The sequence below is a fragment of the Bufo bufo genome, chromosome 3 (assembly GCF_905171765.1).
Source record: "Bufo bufo chromosome 3, aBufBuf1.1, whole genome shotgun sequence".
NCBI lineage: Eukaryota > Metazoa > Chordata > Amphibia > Anura > Bufonidae > Bufo > Bufo bufo.
In genome coordinates this window covers 87,692,260-87,712,518 of record NC_053391.1, presented here as the reverse complement: position 1 = coordinate 87,712,518, position 20,259 = coordinate 87,692,260, and the positions used below count along the sequence as shown (strand labels likewise).

The 20,259-nt window shown below is 43.9% G+C and overlaps 2 protein-coding genes across 4 annotated transcripts in view; one reads left to right on the top strand and one right to left on the bottom strand.

The window, feature by feature from the left end:
* Positions 1 to 20,259, top strand: part of CMSS1 (cms1 ribosomal small subunit homolog) — a 338,805-nt gene that overhangs the window by 94,894 nt on the left and 223,652 nt on the right. The gene's annotated exons all lie outside the window — the stretch shown is intronic.
* LOC120994610 (filamin A-interacting protein 1-like) overlaps positions 10,080 to 20,259 on the bottom strand; it is a 195,612-nt gene continuing 185,432 nt past the window's right edge. For 2 of the 3 annotated variants that reach the window (XM_040423295.1, XM_040423296.1), the window contains exon 5: positions 10,080 to 10,356. In XM_040423295.1, the coding sequence (XP_040279229.1) occupies positions 10,218 to 10,356 (139 nt within the window). In that variant the 3' untranslated portion in view covers positions 10,080 to 10,217. The remainder of the gene's footprint in view (positions 10,357 to 20,259) is intronic. The other variant, XR_005777443.1, reaches the window with a different exon arrangement.

Below are 20,259 nucleotides of genomic sequence, written 5' to 3'. Positions count from 1 at the left end.
AGAGAATAGAGACCTCGATTTCTACACTTTCATAAGTATTATAGTGGTCCTGAGTGTCCTCAGGATAGGTTATAAGTATCTGGTGGGTGTGACACCTGGAACCCCCGCTGATCAGCTGTTTGAGAAGGCATCGACAATCCCGTGAGCGCCGCAGACTTCTCGCAGCTTTCCCTAGGCCAAGTGACGTCACGTTCATCTGTCACATGGCCAAAGGCACAGCTCAGTCTAATCCAAGTGAATGGGGCTGAGCTGGGACACCAAGCACAGCTGTTATACAATGTATGGCACTGTGCTTGAAAAGCTCAGCGAAGGCCGCAAGGCTCACAGGAGTGGCGCTGACTTCTCAAATAGCTGATTCACAGACTATTCCCCAGATTCACAGTTCTTACAGTAAAGAAGCCTTGACACCTCTAGGGACTAAACTTTTTCTTCTCCAGTCGGAGGCAGTGCCCCTTGTCTTTTGAGGGAATTTTACATGGAACAGTTTTTCACCATATTTCTTGTATGGTCCATTTACATATTTGTATAGGTTAATCATGTCCCCCCTTTGATGTCTCTTCTCAACTAAATAAATATCATTCTTTTAATCTTTCCTTATAACAAAGACCATCCCTGCCCCTTATTAGTTTAGTTGCTCTTCTTTGTACTTTTTCCAACTCCAGGGCACCCTTTCTATCCTTAGGGCATATGGACATCACACAGGTTTCCCTTACCCCCGGACCTCCTCTATGAGCCAGAATGAAAAGACATAACGCCATGTAAAGCTACATTTCCTGGTGGCTGTGGCTTCTCCAAAAAATTTGCTGCTTGCTGGGTGCAGGATCCAGGACAATTGCCCTGCATATGCTTTAAGGCCTCTTTCAGACGTGCGTTGCGGGAAAATGTGCGGGTGCGTTGCGGGAACATCCGCTATTTTTCAGCGCGAGTGCAAAACATTGTAATGCGTTTTGCACTCTCGTGAGAAAAATCACGCATGTTTGGTACCCAAACCCGAACTTCTTCACAGAAGTTCGGGCTTGGGTTAGGTGTTGTGTAGATGTTATTATTTTCCCTTATAACATGGTTATAAGGGAAAATAATAGCAGTCTGAATACAGAATGCTTAGTAGGTGATCAATTGAGGGTTAAAAAAAAAAAAAAAATTAACTCACCTTCTCCTCTTGTTCGCCTAGTTCCCGGTCTCTTCTTTACTTCTTTAATGATGAGCTGTGGGCTAAAGGACCTTTGGTGACGTTAGATCACATGCTCCAATCACATGGTACATCACTGTGGTGATGGACCATGTGATTGGAGCATGTGATTTGACGTCACCACAGGTCCTAGCCGATAGTTCATCTTTTAAGAAGTAAAGAAGAGACCGGGAACTACGCGAACAAGAGGAGAAGGTGAGTTAATTTTTAAATTTTTTTTTTTAACCCTCAATTGATCACCTACTAAGCATTTTGTATTCAGAATGCTATTATTTTCCCTTTATAACCATGTTATAAGGGAAAATAATACAGTGAATAGACTGTCACCTAGCAACCATGCGTGAAAATCGCACCGCGTCCGCACTTGCTTGCGGATGCTTGCGATTTTCACGCAACCCCATTCACTTCTATGGGGCCTGCGTTGCGTGAAAAACGCAGAATATAGAGCATGCTGCGATTTTCACGCAACGCACAAGTGATGCGTGAAAATCACTGCTCATGTGGACAGCCCCATAGAAATGAATGGGTCGGTATTCAGTGCGGGTGCAATGCGTTCACCTCACGCATCGCATCCGCGCGGAATACTCGCCCGTGTGAAAGGGGCCTAAAGTTTTTTTTTTTTATTTGGACTCTCCTGCCTCGTTTTCACCAGGTATACAAATAAATAAGAAAGAGCTTCATGGACATGGTCATGTGCCTACAGCCTAGAGCGGAAGATAAGGGCAATAATAGTAAAAGAAATACATTACAAAATTACTGCTACCTTCATCAATGATCAATGCAAACCGGACTTGTAGTCTGGCCGAAAGCTGGCATATATTCCGGAAAGTGTCCGTATCCCCATAGTACCCATTATCTGGCTTTAATGATGATGTGAATGTAGCCTAATAGACATAGCCGATATACAAGAGCGACACTTTTTTTTCTAAATGCACATAACCCATTTATGCTCAATATAACTTTTTGTTGCAGATCAATCTAAAATTTGTCCGGGAAGCAGAGATGGGGGATGCCCATAGAACTGCTGAATTTCTATCTTGGACAGGACTAATGGTTCAATTAGGGGTGGGCGATATGGCCTAAAATCTATATTGCGATATGATTTTAAGCATATGCGATATATATCGCAATATATTGTTTTCTATATTTGGGGGGTTTAAACTTCTTTTTTTTTTTTTTTTTTTTTACTTTTTATTTAATAACTATTAGCCTCCTTAAGGGCTAGAACCCTTGTCATTTTCACCCTAATAGAGCTCTATTAGGGTGAATAGGACTTTACACTCTCCCTTGCTGCCCTGTGCTTTGTGAACACAACAGCAGGGAGCTGACCATGGCAGCCAGCCTCTCATGTGCCCCCCAGCCTCTGATCCTGCCCCCCAGCCTCTGATCCGCCCCCCCAGCCTCTGATCCGCCCCCCAGCCTCTCCCTCTTATCAGCCCCCTCTGGTAACTCAAACCCACCCCCCCTTCCTCCCCAGTATTAATCATTGGTGGCAGTGGCCACAGGGTCCCCCCCCCCCCCCCATCATTGGTGGCAGTGGGCAGTTCCGATCTGAGTCCCAGCAGTGTAATGCTGGGGCTCCGATCGGTTACTATGGCAGCCAGGACGCTACTGAAGTCCTGGCTGCCATGGTATGTTAGTGAGCAGCATTATACTTACGTGCGCCGTGGCCGCCGGGCGCTCCTTCTCATAGGTCTGTGCGGCGCATTGCTACTGCTGTAAGCATTAGCAATGCGCCGCACAGACAGAAGAAGGAGTGACCGGCGGTCACGGCGCACATGAGTATAATGCTACTCACTAACATACCATGGCAGCCAGGACTTCAGTAGCGTGACTCCTGGCTGCCATGGTAACCGATCGGAGCCCCAGCATTACACTGCTGGGACTCTGATCGGAACTTCCCACTACCACCAATGCAGAGACTGAAGAACATTCCCGGCACCCGACCTCTGACAGGACTCTGTGATCCGCGTGATTAACACCTCAACTGAGGGGTTAATTGCGGCGGATCGCAGCATGCAGTCATAGGGGCCGGGATATGGCCGGCACATGAACGCTACGTTGGTATTTAGGCATTCATTCTACTCTGTTCTTATTGGTGGCCAGCGGCAGCCGCGCACAGTGGGGAGGGAGGGACTCCCACCTTCTCCACTGTGCCGGCTCAGGAGAACATGGTGCGCGCCGAGAGCGCGATCATTCACTACCGGTCATATCGCAGTCCGGCGATATGCACAAAATCCATATCGTGGCACAAATATATATCGCATATCGCCTATATCGCCCACCCCTAGTTTCAATACGAAAAAATGTTTTACATCCCTGTCCTTTCTTTCCTTAATATTTACCAGAGAAAGGGGTAACATCCAGTCGTCCCTTTATGCATGCATTTCTAAAAGGAATAACAAACGAATGGCACAAAGCGTATGTCTAAAAAAATAAATAAAAATAAAAAAATGCACCAGTTATTTTATGGGATATTTACTAAAACGGACACAAACCTGTCCTGTTTTAAATGGGTTACCTCCCGAAAAATATTCTACAGTTTTCAAACTAGTACCTGGATTTGAATACTTCTGTAATTGCTTGTAGTTAAAAATGTATTATAGCTACTGTGTTACACACGATCTGTATAGGGCCACCTGCTTTTTGTCGTTTTTTTCTAAATTCTCTGTCCAGCTCTCTGTGGTTGACATCCATGCTCTGTCAATCGTCAACTGCCACCAGCTGCATCAGAAAGGACATGCTCCTAAGAAAGTGCCCCCCCCCCTCGTCACTGCCATCCCTGTGAGAGATCTGAGGAGATCTCACGTGCAGCAAGTCTATCTGACAGGTTCTAGGTGTTTCTTTTTCAGTTTGTTGTTGTGGGCAGGATCCCACCTCTCCACAGGTTCGGCTCGTTTGCTGTTTAGAAGCTCTATTTCAGTCTGCCTCTGTCTTCTCACCATGCGGTTGATATTTCCTTCTGGAGTTCCTGCTGGTTGTGGATCCCTTGTTCCTCACTCTTCCCAAGCTAAGTTCCGCTTTTACTCTGTGTTGTTTGTGTCAGTCTAGGACTCAGGGAGATGCTGGCCCCTTCACTGTGGAAGGTATCGGCAGTCTCATCATTCCCCATTCCCTAATCTAGGGTTTGCTACAGTATTAGCAGGGTCTAGGTACGAGTGTATGTGTTTGTCCACCATTAGGGCTTAGACATACTGTCAGGAGTCGGAGAGACTCAGGGATTGCTAGGAGGTAACCATCTCTCCCTCACTAGCTTCTAGGCCTAGACTGTTATCCTATGCTGTCTGTTTATCTTGTGTACCTGTTATCCACATTACCCCGTCCCCCCCCCCCCTCGATAAGCCAGCTGGAAATAAATCCAGCAGAGCAATTGCATTAATGAATGGGGAGATCTCTGGTTCCATGTGAGGTACATGGCTGGTTCTAAGTTTGTTAGAAAGAGACTTTCTTGTACTATGTGATATTGGATATATATATATATATATATATATATATATAATCTGTGTGTATAATATTGGTTTGTGGGAAGAGAATGGTATATCTTGTAAGTAACTGAGAGAAATCCCTGCTGTTTCTGTGCTTAGGAGTGCAGTAGACGTTCATTATCAGTGATTCTTCCCTCTATGACCCCAATGACTGGGTGAGACCGCCCACTGGACTCATCAGTATAGAAATATCCACAGATAGGTAGATATACTCCTTCTTTTCCGACAAACCTATCTATCAATTTGCTCCTCCTGCTCTGTAACATGATGGTAGGAGATTGGATAGTGTTTCCATGATGACAGGTCCCCTTAAAATTAAAGCGCCCCTCTGGTTCAAGAAAAGTATTCATGTTAACTGGGAACGAACAGAACACATAGATGGTGGTGTGTCTGTTCCACAGTCCCGCTAAAAAGATAGAACATGTCCTATTCGTGTCCTTTTTGCGGATTAGGCATTGTTACAATGGGTCTGCAAAAAAAAAAAAAAAAAAGATGCAACACAGATGTCATCCGTATTTTTGGGCAGATTTGCATTCCTTGCCCCACATTGCGGCCCACAAACAGTTGTCCACAATAAACGGGCACCGGCCCTGTGCACTCCGTTTCATGGATGAGGACCCATTGACTTGAATGGGTCCGCCATCCACAAGATACGGCGTGGAGGCATGAAGCTCTTTTTTATCCGTGCCTCAGCACTTCAAAAAAAATATAGCATGTTCTATTTTTTTGGGGCGGTACAGAACGTATCTTGTAGATCTCAGACTCGTTCAAGTGAAGGGGTCCGCGTCTGCAAAGAGCGTGAACTCGGCCGATACCCTGCATTGTGGACCTCTATTTGCAGTCCTTAACACTGGGCACACACTCTTATATACATGAACCTTCAATGGGAATTTTCTTTCTTGAACTGTAGGGTTGCTTTTAAAGATCTCTGACAAGATTTCTCACAAATTGCTTGCGGTATATGATATGTGGTCGTTTTTATGGATGTTGTAGTTTACCTGATGCTTTATATATGCTTATTTAAGAAGGCCAAACCTTTCCAGAATGCTAACTCTGTGACGATATTATGTGTACCTTATAAAACTAGAAGGAAACAGAAGGAATAATTTTTGTTTACAGCTATATTTCCTCATTAATGGACTTTTTTATTTCCGGACTTGTTCATCTGGCATCCCAAAAGATTGCTCCAAGTCTACTCATTCACTTTAAGTTTCTGGCTCCTTACGTTTCCGCATAGTGTTGTGTCCGCATACAGATGTGAGTCCATTCTCACAAATACATTGTTCCTTTGTTTATTTCAAAGTAATAATTGTTTATGAGGAGGAGGAAATGTTTTAGTCTTACGTGTGCAAATCTCAGGGAGCGCCTTTCATCACATCCTGGAATATGTATATAATGGATTATGACGTGAAGACCTGGGAGTCTCCATGTTGACGGGCTGCGCTGTGTATGGTCTGATCCTGTGTGTTGTCCCATCGGAGTGCTCCTCTAAAGATGAGGTGATCGGGCCAAAAACACGTTTGTATTCTGTAACAGTGAATACAAATATAGTATACACAATACGGGGCTGTATACAAAAAACTATGAGGTTGTTATGATTGGGCTAGTTTGTTAGTTTTTTATTTATTCAGATTTTTATGTCTTGGAGCATTAAAAATCTGTTGCTAAATTATATGAAAATGTAGCGCTAATAAATAAGAATGTAATAGTTTATTACAAGTATTATATTTTTCAACAATTCTAAAAATAAGGACTTCGCCTTCATGGGAAATGAAGACCATATATCTCATTAATGGGACTGTTTGGTTTCAAAAACATGTTTGAATACTGATTTAAGGGCATCCATTAGTGGGGAATCTGTAAGTGGAGGCGTCCATGGTCGAAAAATGCATCCCTTTTTCCAGAGCTTGATTTTAATGGGTACCATTCTTCCTTTGCCCTGTGGTGGCGCTGCAGCGGAACTGAACACTTGCTGCCAGGTTCCCATGTGCGTTACAGCTGTTTGCTGGGGTTTCAAACATCTTTAGCAACTTTATTTGTATGCTTTATTAAAAGCATACAAATAAAGGGTTGTCCTAACCCCAATTGAGAATTCAATAATCCAGATTGGAAAGTCATATTCTAAAACCAGTTCATAATTATTAAAGGGGGTGTCTGACCCCTAACTCAAAATGAAATACACTTAAAGCCACTCACCGCTGCCAAGCAGCTCTGTTGCAGCGCCAGCCGTCCTGTTCCTGTTGCTTTGGTCCGGTGGACTGGAAGTGTAATGCCTTGTCCGTCATTTGTTAGCCTATTGACTGCTAAGGTGTATGTGACGAAGAACAGGGCGTCGCACTTCCGGTCCACAAAGGACTGAAAGCAGTGACGACATAAGTGCCAACAATGCTGAGCTGCTCGGAAGGGGTTAGTGGCTTTCTTTTTAAAGGGAATGTGTAATCTGAAAATGACCTATTGTTTAAATTATGTTTTTATGTTAAACACATTTTTAAATAATTTTTGGTGATGTCATTTTTTATTTTCCATGTGAATATCTAAACAAAAAACGTAAAATACTGCAGTTTTCTGACCGTCCACTAGAGCTAATAGGCGAAACTTGGTCTGTACAGTTCACTTTACTGCAGTTATCTCCTTATCATTAGAGACAGGTTTAGAATGACAGCACCTCTGTGTACAGATAAGACAGGATCCTCCATTCACAATAGGGGAATGTAAGAGTTTATCTCTTCTTCCCTTGCGCAATGACCTCTGCACAGGACACAGAGCCTAGAAAACTCTCCCATAGAAGTCAGTGAGGTCCTCTCCTGTCCGTTCTGTCTATGGACCATGGGACTGCCATAAAGCAATTTACTTAATGCTTTCTAAATGCTCTTCCAAACAGCTCAGGCAAGAGGCCACCCCCCCATAATCCTATTCAAGAAATAGAATATAGCAATTTGTAATCAGAAAATAAAAACAGATTCAGAAAAAAAGGATATGTGTCGCGATCTGGTTTTAACTGGCAGAAAAAAACAGTTTGGTGACACACATCCCAGCCATTATTTGATTTTGAGTTCAGGGTCAGACACTCCCTTTAAGAAATATGAACTGCATTTACAATATCACTTTCCAATGTGGATCATGTTGGAAAACGGACAGTAAAACAGATATATGTGTGCAAGATTATTTACTCTACCCTTCCAACCACTTGATCTGGTCAGACTACCACTGAAATGCTACATTAGATGTCCAGGTCTTTGAGTTCTGGTTTTCCTGGAATAACGTTAAAGGCCTTTAAGGTTCCACTGCTGGATCAGAAAATCCTGAATTGTGATAAAGTGATTTACAGTCCAGGTAAATATTGGGCACCGCTCCTCTGTAACGGACGCATTCAACGAGACTTCAACAGATGTTTTTTTGTTTCTTTCCAACCCACGGTGCAAGGACAGACCTGGCTAATTCTTCATTTCATCATCCTCCTAAAAGCATTGGAAAGGCCATTAATAAAGTAGTAGCGCCAGTTGCTTGTGACAGCCCGTCTGTGGATTTTGGAGAAGTCTTCTTGTGTAAGTGAAGTCAGACATGACAAGAGTGATCCCTGTGGAAGGCTGGGAAGGACATGGCAAGGCATGGGTTCTGCTGAAAAGTAGCTGAAGTGTTTTGCTTGTGACACAATAAAGATATATTATCCGTTAAACTTCAGGCTGTAGAAGCATAAATTACATGACTAGGATGGTGGAAATGAGCCGTCAAAGGTTTCCTAGAAGATAGGAAAGCGAAGTCTCCTTGTTTGCTAGTTTGGGAAATTTAGGAACCTAGTTTTAATGCTGCTACATAAAAAAATAACTATCATGCTATATTCAATCTCAAGATACAGTGGGACAAAAAAGTATTTAGTCAGCCACCAATTGTGCAAGTTCTTCCACTTAAAAAGATGAGAGAGGCCTGTCATTTTCACCATAGGTATACCTCAACTATGAGAGACATAATAAGAAAAAAAAAATCCAGAAAATCACATTGTCTGATTTTTAAAGAATTTATTTGCAAATTATGGTGGAAAATAAGTATTTGGTCAATAACAAAAGTTCATCTCAATACTTATATACCGTTTGTTGGCAATGACAGAGGTCAAAACTTTTCTGTAAGTCTTCACAAGGTTTTCACACACTGTTGCTGGTATTTTGGCCCATTCCTCCATGCAGATCTCCTCTAGAGCAGTGATGTTTTGGGGCTGTCTCTGGGCAACATGGACTTTCAACTCCCTCCAAAGGTTTTCTATGGGGTTGAGATCTGGAGACTGGCTAGGCCACTCCAGGATCTTTAAATGCTTCTTACGAAGCCACTTCTTCGTTGCCCGGGTGGTGTGTTTGGGATCATTGTCGTGCTGAAAGACCCAGCCACGTTTCATCTTCAATGCCCTTGCTGATGGAGGGAGGTTTTCACTCAAAATCTCACGATACATGGCCCCATTCATTCTTTCCTTTACACGGATCAGTCGTCCTGGTCCCTTTGCAGAAACAGTCCCAAAGCATGATGTTTCCACCCCTATGCTTCACAGTAGGTATGGTGTTCTTTCAATGCAACTCGGCATTCTTTCTCCTCCAAACACGACAACTTGAGTTTTTACCAATAAGTTCTACTTTGGTTTCATCTGACCATATGACATTCTCCCAATCCTCTTCTGGATCATCCAAATGCTCTCTAGCAAACTTCAGACGGGCCCGGACATGTACTGGCTTAAGCAGGGGGACACGTCTGGCACTGCAGGATTTGAGTCCCTAGAAGCGTAGTGTGTTACTGATGGTAAGCTTTGTTGCTTTTGTCCCAGCTCTCTGCAGGTCATTCACTAGGTCCCTCAGTGTGGTTCTGTGATTTTTGCTCACCGTTCTTGTGATCATTTTGATCCCACGGGGTGAGATCTTGCGTGGAGCCCCAGATCGAGGGAGATTATCAGTGGTCTTGTATGTCTTCCATTTTCTAATAACTGCTCCCACAGTTGATTTCTTCACACCAAGCTGCTTGCCTATTGCAGATTCAGTCTTCCCAGCCTGGTGCAGGTCTACAATTTTGTTTCTGGTTTCCTTCGACAGCTCCTTGGTCTTGGCCATAGTGGAGTTTGGAGTGTGACTGTTTGAGGTTGTGGACAGGTGTCTTTTATACTGAAAACAAGTTCAAACAGGTGCCATTAATACAGGTAACGATTGGAGGACAGAGGAGCATCTTAAAGAAGAAGTTACAGGTCTGTGAGAGCCAGAAATCTTGCTTGTTTGTAGGTGACTAAATACTTATTTTACCGAGGAATTTACCAATTAATTCATTAGAAATTCTACAATGTAATTTTCTGTATTATTTCCCCCCATTCTGTCTCTCATAGTTGAAGTGCACCTATGATGAAAATGACAGGCCTCTCTCATCTTTTTAAGTGGGAGAACTTGCACAATTGGTGGCTGACTAAATACTTTTTTACCCCACTGTAAAAACTTTATGAAATAAACTTCCCACCAGACATCTCCTTCAATCAAGGAAGGACCTGTGCCTAGGAGGCCATCCACATAAGATAATAGTCAACCAAACCCCATCATTTGTGTTGGATCTGTTAACAATCTTATGTGTGTGGTAGGCTCTTGACTCTCCCTTGATGGCAGATGTTTGGCGAAGGACAGGTTGGACATGTTGGATCTTGACATGCTTCCTTCTTTGTTCCTGTGGGAAATAAAATGCTGGCTGAAGTATCCATCACATTTCTTATAATTGTAGGATACTTTTTATTACATTCACTCCATGCTATGGTAAACCCATGACTGCTAGCGCTCTCCTAGTTCAGAGATGTCAAACTCGTGGCCCTCCAGCTGTTGCAAAACTTCAACTCCCAGCATACCCAGAGAGCTGTAGGCAGGGGCGGATTGGGAACTTAAAGTGGCCCTATTTTGTAGGTAAGTCCAAATTAGGCCATCATGGATCTGCAAAAACACTTCCGTTACAATATTACAACCGCATGCATCCGTCATGAACGGATCCGGTATTATGTCTTCTACAGCCAGGACGGATCCGTCAAAAACACCATTGAAGGTCAATGGGAGACGGATCATTTTTTTCTATTGTGTCAGAGAAAACTGATCCATCCCCATTGACTTACATTGTGTGTCAGGACGGATCCGTCTTGCTCTGCACCACATCGCGGACAGAAAAACTCTGCTTGCATCGTTTTTCTGTCCGCGATGGGGATGCACCCAAATGGAAACGGAATGCATTTTGGTGCATTCCATTTCATTCAGTTCAGTTTTGTCCCCATTGACAATGAATGGGAACAAAACTGAAACGTTTTCTTCCACTATTGAGATCCTATGACGGATCTCAATAGCGGAAATGAAAACGCAGATGTGAATATAGCCTTAAAGGAAGGCGAGATAATAAGTAGGCAGGGTCAACATTACCATAGTGCAAAATACCATCCTAGCAGAACCAAATAACACAGTATAGCACAATATACTGCCCCAAAAGCTGGCCCTCTGTGGTGGCCATCAATAGCTACAATCTTCTGTCCTTCTCCTCCAGTTGTCTATGGAGCAGGGGGCTTAGGAGGTGAGGTGCAGGCCACAGCAGTTGAATTTTTTGAGGGCATGTGCGTTCGCTGGCTGGGTACGTGAGTGCCTGATTCTCACAGCATCAATTACTGTTGAGAGCTCATTATGTACCATAACCAGTCAGCGGCAGAGAGGAGGACTTGGGTGGTCCCTTGGGGCATTGGCCTACTAGGAAATTTCCCTGTAGGGTCTGTGGCCAATGTACCCCTGGCTGTAGGCTGTCGGGCATGATAGAAGTTGTAGGTTTTGCAACAGCTGGAAGGCCACGGGTTTGACATCCTTGTCCTAGTTAGTTTCTATGAAGGCTTGTGCTTATTCTCACAGATCCCATATCAAAGATGATTTTCCAAAGGCCTCCACTGGATCTGTTTAGAAAGAGTCATAGAAACTTTTTTAGAAAATGTTTATAGTTTAGTGTCTTAAAGATTAATGCCAAATCCTCAAAAATTTTGCGACGAGAGATGACTCATTCCGTCTCATGTCACAACAATGTGGTTTTGAAATTTTCTCTTCCCTCGAGAAGCTATTAAAAACTAAACCTAGTGCTGGAGAGTGAAACTGATCAAGTGTTTTAAATTATGTTCTCAAGTTGGGCTATTTGCCAGTTTCTCATTGGAAATGCTCTCCAGCAATATAAAACCTATCATTTACACTGACAATGCTAATGCACAGTTTACATTTCAAGCGCCCCAACGTTAGCTATACAACCAAACACAATCCTGACTCTTTGCAAACTGTTTGTGTAACTGGAAACCGCCAAGTGTATTTTTAGGCGGAATGTATATACTGATGAGATATGCTTCACTGGCACTGATGATGTATGTCTATGTAGATCAACACTGGCTGCGCGTGTGTTCGTCAGTCCCGCAATGCAGTAATATTAGCAAATGGTTTATTTGGCAATTTAGAGTCTGCAGAGGTTATTGGTTGGGTTGTGTCATTGTAGTCACACTTTGATATTGCATTCCTTCATGCTTTTCTCAGAATACAGACGGGAATTTTATAACGAGGACATTTATTTATTGGTTTGCAACTATTGTTTTACACTGTTTCTAGCAATCTATGGCGTTTATTAGCTTCATTCACTTGTAGGCTAAACACTCCTCTTTTTTAATATGTGGCAGAAAATGATATGACTTCCTTACTGCTGAATGATAGATGGCTAGTTAATGAGAGAGATACTAAAATAACATGGACTCGCCCCACCCGAATAGTAAATTATAAGCCGTGCATCCTGTGATTTCTGCAGCATCAGCACTGATTTCAGCAGCCAGTTTCTCTCTTTCCTATTGTCTATTTTTAATGGTGATATCCATAAAGCAAACTGTGTCTTTTAGTATGTGTTTTTTATTTATTTATTTATTTATTTTAAATAAGGTTCTGTATATTCCAAGCCAAAAAATATTTATGGTATATCCCAGGTCAGAGATCCTTGCAATCACATTCAGCACAAGTACAGTACAGAAAAAGAGGCTCACCTGGCAGTTCTCTTCTGTACTGTAAGCCCCTTTCCTGTATTGTACCTGCACCGGATAGTGAAGCACAAGGTGTAGCGTGAGACTTTAGGAGAAGTCAGGGCCAGGCATGCTCACGTTCAGACGGCCTGGTCATGTCAATTAAAGTGCAGCGTGCGTGGCAGTTGCAGAGAGGACTGAGCTTCTAGGAGTAATGGCAACACCCATGTTGCTCCTAAAAACTCATTCGCATATATTAAAACTTCATTTTTTTTCTTTAATGTGGGCACATAAGAACATGGGACCAACACAGACGCCTTCAGCTGCCAAGTGCACATGTAACAGGTCAGCCAGTGTCATGGGTACAAATCTGCTGACAGATGCCCTTTAAAGCTTCTTGCACATGTCTATATAGTAGTAAATTGTTTAGCCCAAGCTTATTTACCTTTCTTGCACAAGACCTTTTTATAGAGTGAAAAAAATGTCCAGCTAAATCAATATGTATCAATGAAGAAGGATCATAAAATCAAAGTAATGTCCAGCAGTATTGATCCCTTTAAAACATAACTTTTACTATTTATATTATAAAATAATACCACCGTAGTGGTTCACCAGTGAAAAATAATGAGACGAACAACAATAATGAAAATATACAAAACGCTCCTGGGAGCCAGCCGTAGATACACTGGTTAGGTGGTGAGTAAACACAAGGCAGCTAGGGGGAGCAGTGGGTGAAACTGTCCTGTCCCTGCGCTCACCCTGACTGATTCCTCAGCCCAGGGACGTCCCCTAGAGGTGGAGACTCCCTGTCCTCGTTCCTGGGCTGACTGCCCTGCGTTTACCCTCCTCTCCAACAATAAAGGTAACAAAATATGCTCCCCAGGAAGCTGACGGGTGTAATAATGCGTCCCTGGTAACTAATTACCCTCAGGGACACCGATAGATAAACAAAGACCAAATCACATAAAAGGTGAATAGGCTAAATATCACCTATATAGCCCCTGGGGGCTTATGTGGAACCAGCCTGGGAACGCACCGTTATGATGCCCCTGTGCTTGGCTCCTCACTCATATAGGTGATATTTAGCCTATTCACCTTTTATGTGATTTGGTCTTTGTTTATCTATCGGTGTCCCTGAGGGTAATTAGTTACCAGGGACGCATTATTACACCCGTCAGCTTCCTGGGGAGCATATTTTGTTACCTTTATTGTTGGAGAGGAGGGTAAACGCAGGGCAGTCAGCCCAGGAACGAGGACAGGGAGTCTCCACCATCAGGGGACGTCCCTGGGCTGAGGTCTTAGTCAGGGTGAGCGCAGGGACAGGACAGTTTCACCCACTGCTCCCCCTAGCTGCCTTGTGTTTACTCACCACCTAACCAGTGTATCTACGGCTGGCTCCCAGGAGCGTTTTGTATATTTTCATTATTGTTGTTCGTCTCATTATTTTTCACTGGTGAACCACTACGGTGGTATTATTTTATAATATAAATAGTAAAAGTTATGTTTTAAAGGGATCAATACTGCTGGACATTACTTTTTATAGAGTGCACTGAAATCAATTGACTAAGAAAATGTGTTGATTAAAGCGGACAATGGGGCACATTTATTAGGACCGGCGCTTTAGACTGCAGTCTTAATAAAGGCCCATATCTGGCAGTGGATCTGCCGGAGTTATGAAGAGGCGCCGACCTCCTCATAACTTCAGCGGATCCACCGCTGCTTCTTAATGTAAGACAGATTCCTGGCTGTCTTATATTTAGACCGTTTTCTACGCCTAAAACAAGCGTAGAAAATGGTAAGTGAGATGGGCCTGCCGGCCCGTCCCCTTTGCTGCCCACTTTTTTTAGACCTTGGTGAGTAGGGAGAAGTTGCAGATTGCGGCGCAAAGAAATATGTGCTTCAGAAATACGCCTAATTTATGGTCCATTCATACGTCCGCAACTGTTTTCCGGTCTGCAAATTGCAGATTTGCAAAAACACGGACACTATTATAGAAATGCCTTTTCTTGTCCGTGTTTGCGGGGCCACGGAACGGAAGTGCGGATGCGGACGGCACACTGTGTGCTGTCCGCATCTTTTGCGGCCCCGTTGAAAAGGAATTGGTCCGCACCCGTTCCGCAAAATTGCGGAACTGATGCAAACCCATTTTGCGGACGTGTGAATGGACTTTTTGTTTAATAAATGACCCCCAATATCTTTTAACGTTGTTCTGAGTCTTTCCTTGTATCTAGCCCTGCAGGTGTGTTACTACATCTTATATGTACTTGGACCACCAGTGTGGAGACATCCGATAGTGAAGGACCTCTTTAAGAACCCTTCTACTAGAAATGTTAACGTATCTCCAGCTTCCTAAATTGCTGTGTCCATCCCTGTGGGTTGTTCACTACAAACATGTGTGGAGGACTCACACCACCAAAAATGGATGTTCTCATTAGATATTACGTACGGTTTGGGTGAGAATAAGTAATTTGCTTTCTTGAGAGAGTTTTTTGTTCTTTTACAAGCCTCTACTCGGCTTCCCATTTATTAATGGTAGCTCTTAAGTTCAACAATAACGTGTCATCTCTAGATGAAAAGGTATTTTCCTGAAGTTGAGTTGACATAGAAGTATTAAACACATAATCTTCTTTTAAAATCCGCCTATTCATTTTGCAGCTTATTAACTTGTATCTCCGTGGTTTGAACCAGGTCCTTGATAGTCTCGCATTCCCTGACCTCATGAGGTATCCAAGAATTAGGTGTGTCATTGTTAGCGTGACTGAGCAGAAGGCTTCCCCCTTGAACATAATGACCGAGTCCTGTGGTAACTTGCCGATATTTGGCATCATCTCTTTTATAACCTTTGTCTTTCAAATCGAATGTATTATTCCAGAAGGTTTTCTGCGGATTCACACACTGCACTCCTGGCATGCATCAGTTCTCTCCATTGTGCTTGTAGGGATAGTTTAGCTCTTATGTAAGAGCTCTTGTGAAATGTTTTTTAGCAGTTTCTTGGATGGGGAGTAATATTGTAGCGTGCTATTGGGTTTTCATGGGCTGAGTAGAAAACGGCTTGTATCTGTGACCATAATAGGCAGCAGCAGGTTATAGGAGCGGGTCCGCGGCAAGGAGTAGATTTACTACCTTTCAAGGGGTTTCTGGCCTCACAGCATGTGTCATTAGAAATCATGTTTTTATGTCACTATATACATTATTTTTTTTTATATATTCTTGCAATTTTCCCTCTGGAAATGTTAAAGGGGTTATCCAAGCCCTATAATGCCCCCCAAAATGTCTGGACCCCTCATAATGGTCATACTTGCCCCGCTCCCCAGCACCCACGTCGCTTCTGATTCTGGCACGGCCACCACTGCATCGGGTGACGCTAGGGAGGCTCGTTCCCTCCGCGGCCTTCTATTGGTTGCCTCCCCCTGTCGCCAGATGTTTTGATCCACGCGACGGGGAGATGCAGCGGGAGCCGTGTCGGCATCAGAAGCAATGCGGGCGCTGAGGAGCGGGGTAAGTATGACCTGTATGAGGGTTGCGGGCATTAGGAGGCACATTATAGGGGTCGGATAACCCCTTTAAGCCTTCCTGTCTTTTCAAAGCAGCTACATGGGCCATAGACACAATGGACAGGCGCTGACTCGGTCACTTCTATGGGAGGTTTTTCTAGGAGGGAGCTGATAAGCAGTGATATCACCTATTGTGAATGGAATGGTGGATTCCATGTTATCTATATAGAGGTGTTACTTGTCATTGTAATTCTGCCTATGGTGATAATGGCTACTGAGAAGTTGAAATCATGACATAATATTAGGCCTAAAGGCCCATGTGAAAATTACTGGATTTTATCCTTTTTTTTATTTTATTTTTATATTTTTTATATAGTGACATTGAAAATTGTAAAAAAAAAACAAAAAAAAACAAAACATGATTTAAACAATAGCTCATTTTCTAATGACACATTCCCTGGGACCAGTGCCGTAACAAGAAAAAAAATAACCTCTGACCTGTTAACTGTCAAGCTGTACGAGTGCCTTGTCGCCTGTCCTGGCCGTTCCTGGTCTCTGTTGGATTGGAAGGTCCCATGACCACTATTGTCAATCACTGCAGTGCCGTTCTAGGTCAGTGATTGGCAGCGGTAACGGGGGCTTGTCACTTCTGGTCCAAAACTGGCGATTCAGCACTGAAACAGCTTGACTGTGAACAGGTGAGTTTTTTTTTGTTTTTTTTTCTTAGCAAACACGTTCTGGGCACTGAATAAGGCCACCGGCACACCACTGTATTTTTCATTAGTGTGCGTTCCACACTTTTTGTAAATAGCCCACTGACCCATTCTTTTTTTATGGGTCCACGCACACATCTGTGTTTTTTCAGATCTGTGTAGCCTTTCTTAAAATTATAGAACATGTTGTATTCTTGCCTGTATTATGGATGAGAATAGCCCTTTCTGTTGATGCACGTGAGGAAAATACGCAATGTTCTTGGAGGGTTCCATATTTTACGGATCCACTGTTTGCACAACGCAATGCAGCCATGGCTGTGTGCATGAAGCCTTAGTTTGCTGTGTGACCAGAAAACCCCTTTAAAGGAGTTTTTCTGGACCAGAACAGCTCCACACCTTGTCGATGGGCCCTGGCTGGTATTTCAGATAATCCCCTTTACTTGAATGGGGATAAGCTGCAATTCTAGAGACCACCCAAGGACAAAATAGCAGACCCTTTTTCCAAATCACGGACAGTTGCTTTAATCCATAAGTCATTGCCTCTACTAGTTCATCGGCTGCAGCTATATCTAGTCTTCATTTTTAAAAGGCACTGTTAAAGGGGTTGTCCTACAAAGGTAATAAATGTCTGATCGCTGGGACTCCCACTGATCGCTAGAATGGCGGTCCAGAGCCACTCATTCCTTCTCAGCACACGACCTCAGTAAGTTAAATGGAGCGGTGGTCACTGATGCTCCAGCTGAGTACACCTTGGGTCTCTGTGAATATCCTTTGTGGAATAACCACGTTACACTTCTGGCCATGTTTATTCAGGCATATGTAATTTTCATGTGAACACGTTTGGTCCGAAAAAACACGCTCCATGTGATGGCCATGATTCCTGAGCAAATCCTGCTCTTCTGACTTGAACTCACAGCATCATAAGGACTTACTAACAGTGGCGTAGCGTGGGTTGCCAGCACCCGGGACAAGCCAAGTATTGACCCCCCCCCCCCCCAACCTGTGGCCACGCCCCTTTTACAGATAATGTAGTAGATATCTCTTGCAGTCATAGTAACACCACAGATAACACAGTGATAACTCTCTGAGTACAGATAATGTAGTAGATGTCACCTGCAGTCCTATGTAACACCACAGATAACACAGTGATAACTCTCTGAGTACAGATAATGTAGTAGATGGGTGTGAGCCCCCAGAATTCAGGACACGCACAGTGTGACCTGAAGTCTGGGGCCAGGATGCGGTGGGTGGACCAAATTCTATATCCACCCTCCCATCACTACAGAACATACAGGGTAATACAGCGCCACATACCTCTTACATCCAGTGACGTCTCCTTTGATGTAGATGTTCTCTTTCCTCATCTTCTCCTTTCAGACCTTCAGACCAGACCACCATTTTTTTTGCCATTTCTCGACTGCAATTTGACAAAAAAAAAATCTTAGTTTTACTTATTTTCCATCATCCTCCCATCTTCTGGACAAATCATCCTTCCACCCCCAATACTGTTCCGCTGTGCTCCCCAATACTATACTGCAGAAACAGGTAAACCCCTTGATAATACTAGTACATTTCAGATAGTGCCCTTCAATAATTATTGGCACACACTCTCCCTAAAATAACTGCGCCCAGCAAATAGTGCCCCTGACACTAATAGTGTAGACATAACGTCCCCCAAAAATAATTGTGCTAAGCTGATACTCTGACAAGGTGCCCCCACAGTAATAGTGCTTTCAAAAGTCCCACCAATAGGAATAATTCTCTGCTAGAGCACACATGGTAGTAACAGTGCTCCTACAGTGCCCCCAACATGTCCCCAGAAGTAATAATGCTCCCATAATGCCCATACTAGTAATCATGTTCCCCATAGACCCTCAGTAGTAATAAAGCCCACCATAATGCCCCCAGTAGTAATAATTCTCCTTATAATGTGACAGTAAAATGCCCCCTTATAATGTGTGCCAGTGCAAAAAGTACCCCCTTTTTAATGCCCCCAGTTGAGCTAATGTCGCCATAGTGCCCCCATAATGTGCCAGTATAAATTGCCCCATATATAGTGCCCCAGTAGATGTCCCCCATAATTTACAAGTATAAGGGCTTTTTCACACGAGCGGATGCCATGCATGGAATCCGCTGTGTGAAAGAGTGCCAAGCCCCGTTCCGGACAGCAGAGACACGGAGCATTAACATGATTGATAATGCTCCGTGCCTCTCTGTGATCTTTTTACTACAAAATCACAGTGAGATAAAGTTGTCACCGTGATTTTGTAGTAAAAAGGTCACAGAGAGGCACGGAGCATTATTATTAATGTTAATGCTCCGTGTCTCTGCTGTCCGGAACGCGGCTTGGCTGTCTTTCACGCAGCGGATTCCACCCACGGCATCCGCTCGTGTGAAAGAACCCTAAAATACCCCTTCTTAGTGCTCCCCTTAGATGACCCCATAGTATTCCTCTCCCCCCTTCACCATAGTACCCACCATAATGCGTCCCAGTATAAAATATACAGAGCCCCCCATATAAAATACCCCTTCTTTGTGACCTCAGTAGAAGCCCCCATAGTGTTCCTCTACCCCTTTCACCCATAGTGCCCCCCATATAAAATACCCCTTCTTTGTGGCCTCAGATGCCCCCATAGTGCCACCCAATAATGTGCCAGTAAGAAGTGCCACCATATATGCCCCCCAATAATGTGCCAGTAAGAAGTGCCCCCCAATGATGTGCCAGGAAAAAGTGCCCCCACAGCGCTCCTCTCCTGTATTGTTTCATATAAAAAAATAAACACTTATACTTATCTCCATCAGGCTGGCAGCGATGCGATGCAGGCCTCTTCCGGCCTGTGTCCTGCGATGTACGCCTCTCCCCTGTGCCACAGCATCCATCTGTATCGCTGTCCTGAGGACAACGATACAGATGACTATGGAGATAAGCCCTTCCACAATGGAAGCGCTCATCTCCCTGTGCCCTGCCGCTGCCTCCTACTTGTCACCAGGGCCCCGCCGCCTGAGGCGATCGCCTCACCTCGCCTAATTGGCGGGGCGGCCCTGCTAGTGTCCCCTGCAATTTTGCCCCAGGGGCAATGCCCCGACCATCCACCCCCCTTCCCCGCGCTGAGCCACTGCTTACTAATGATGCTGTGATTTCCGTCCCAGCCGCAGGTCTACTGTTACCTTGAGCACAGTACAGTAGATCTGCCATCAGTCAGGAACTCACAGCGTCATAAGTTATCATGATGCTGTGAGTTCGGGTGAGAAGAGCAGTGTTTGGTTGGGACATGAAGCCATCACACAGAGCCTGTTTCCTGAACTGAACACGCTCTTGTGAAACTGGCCTTAGGTTTGATTTTGTACACTGCCTTGTGAA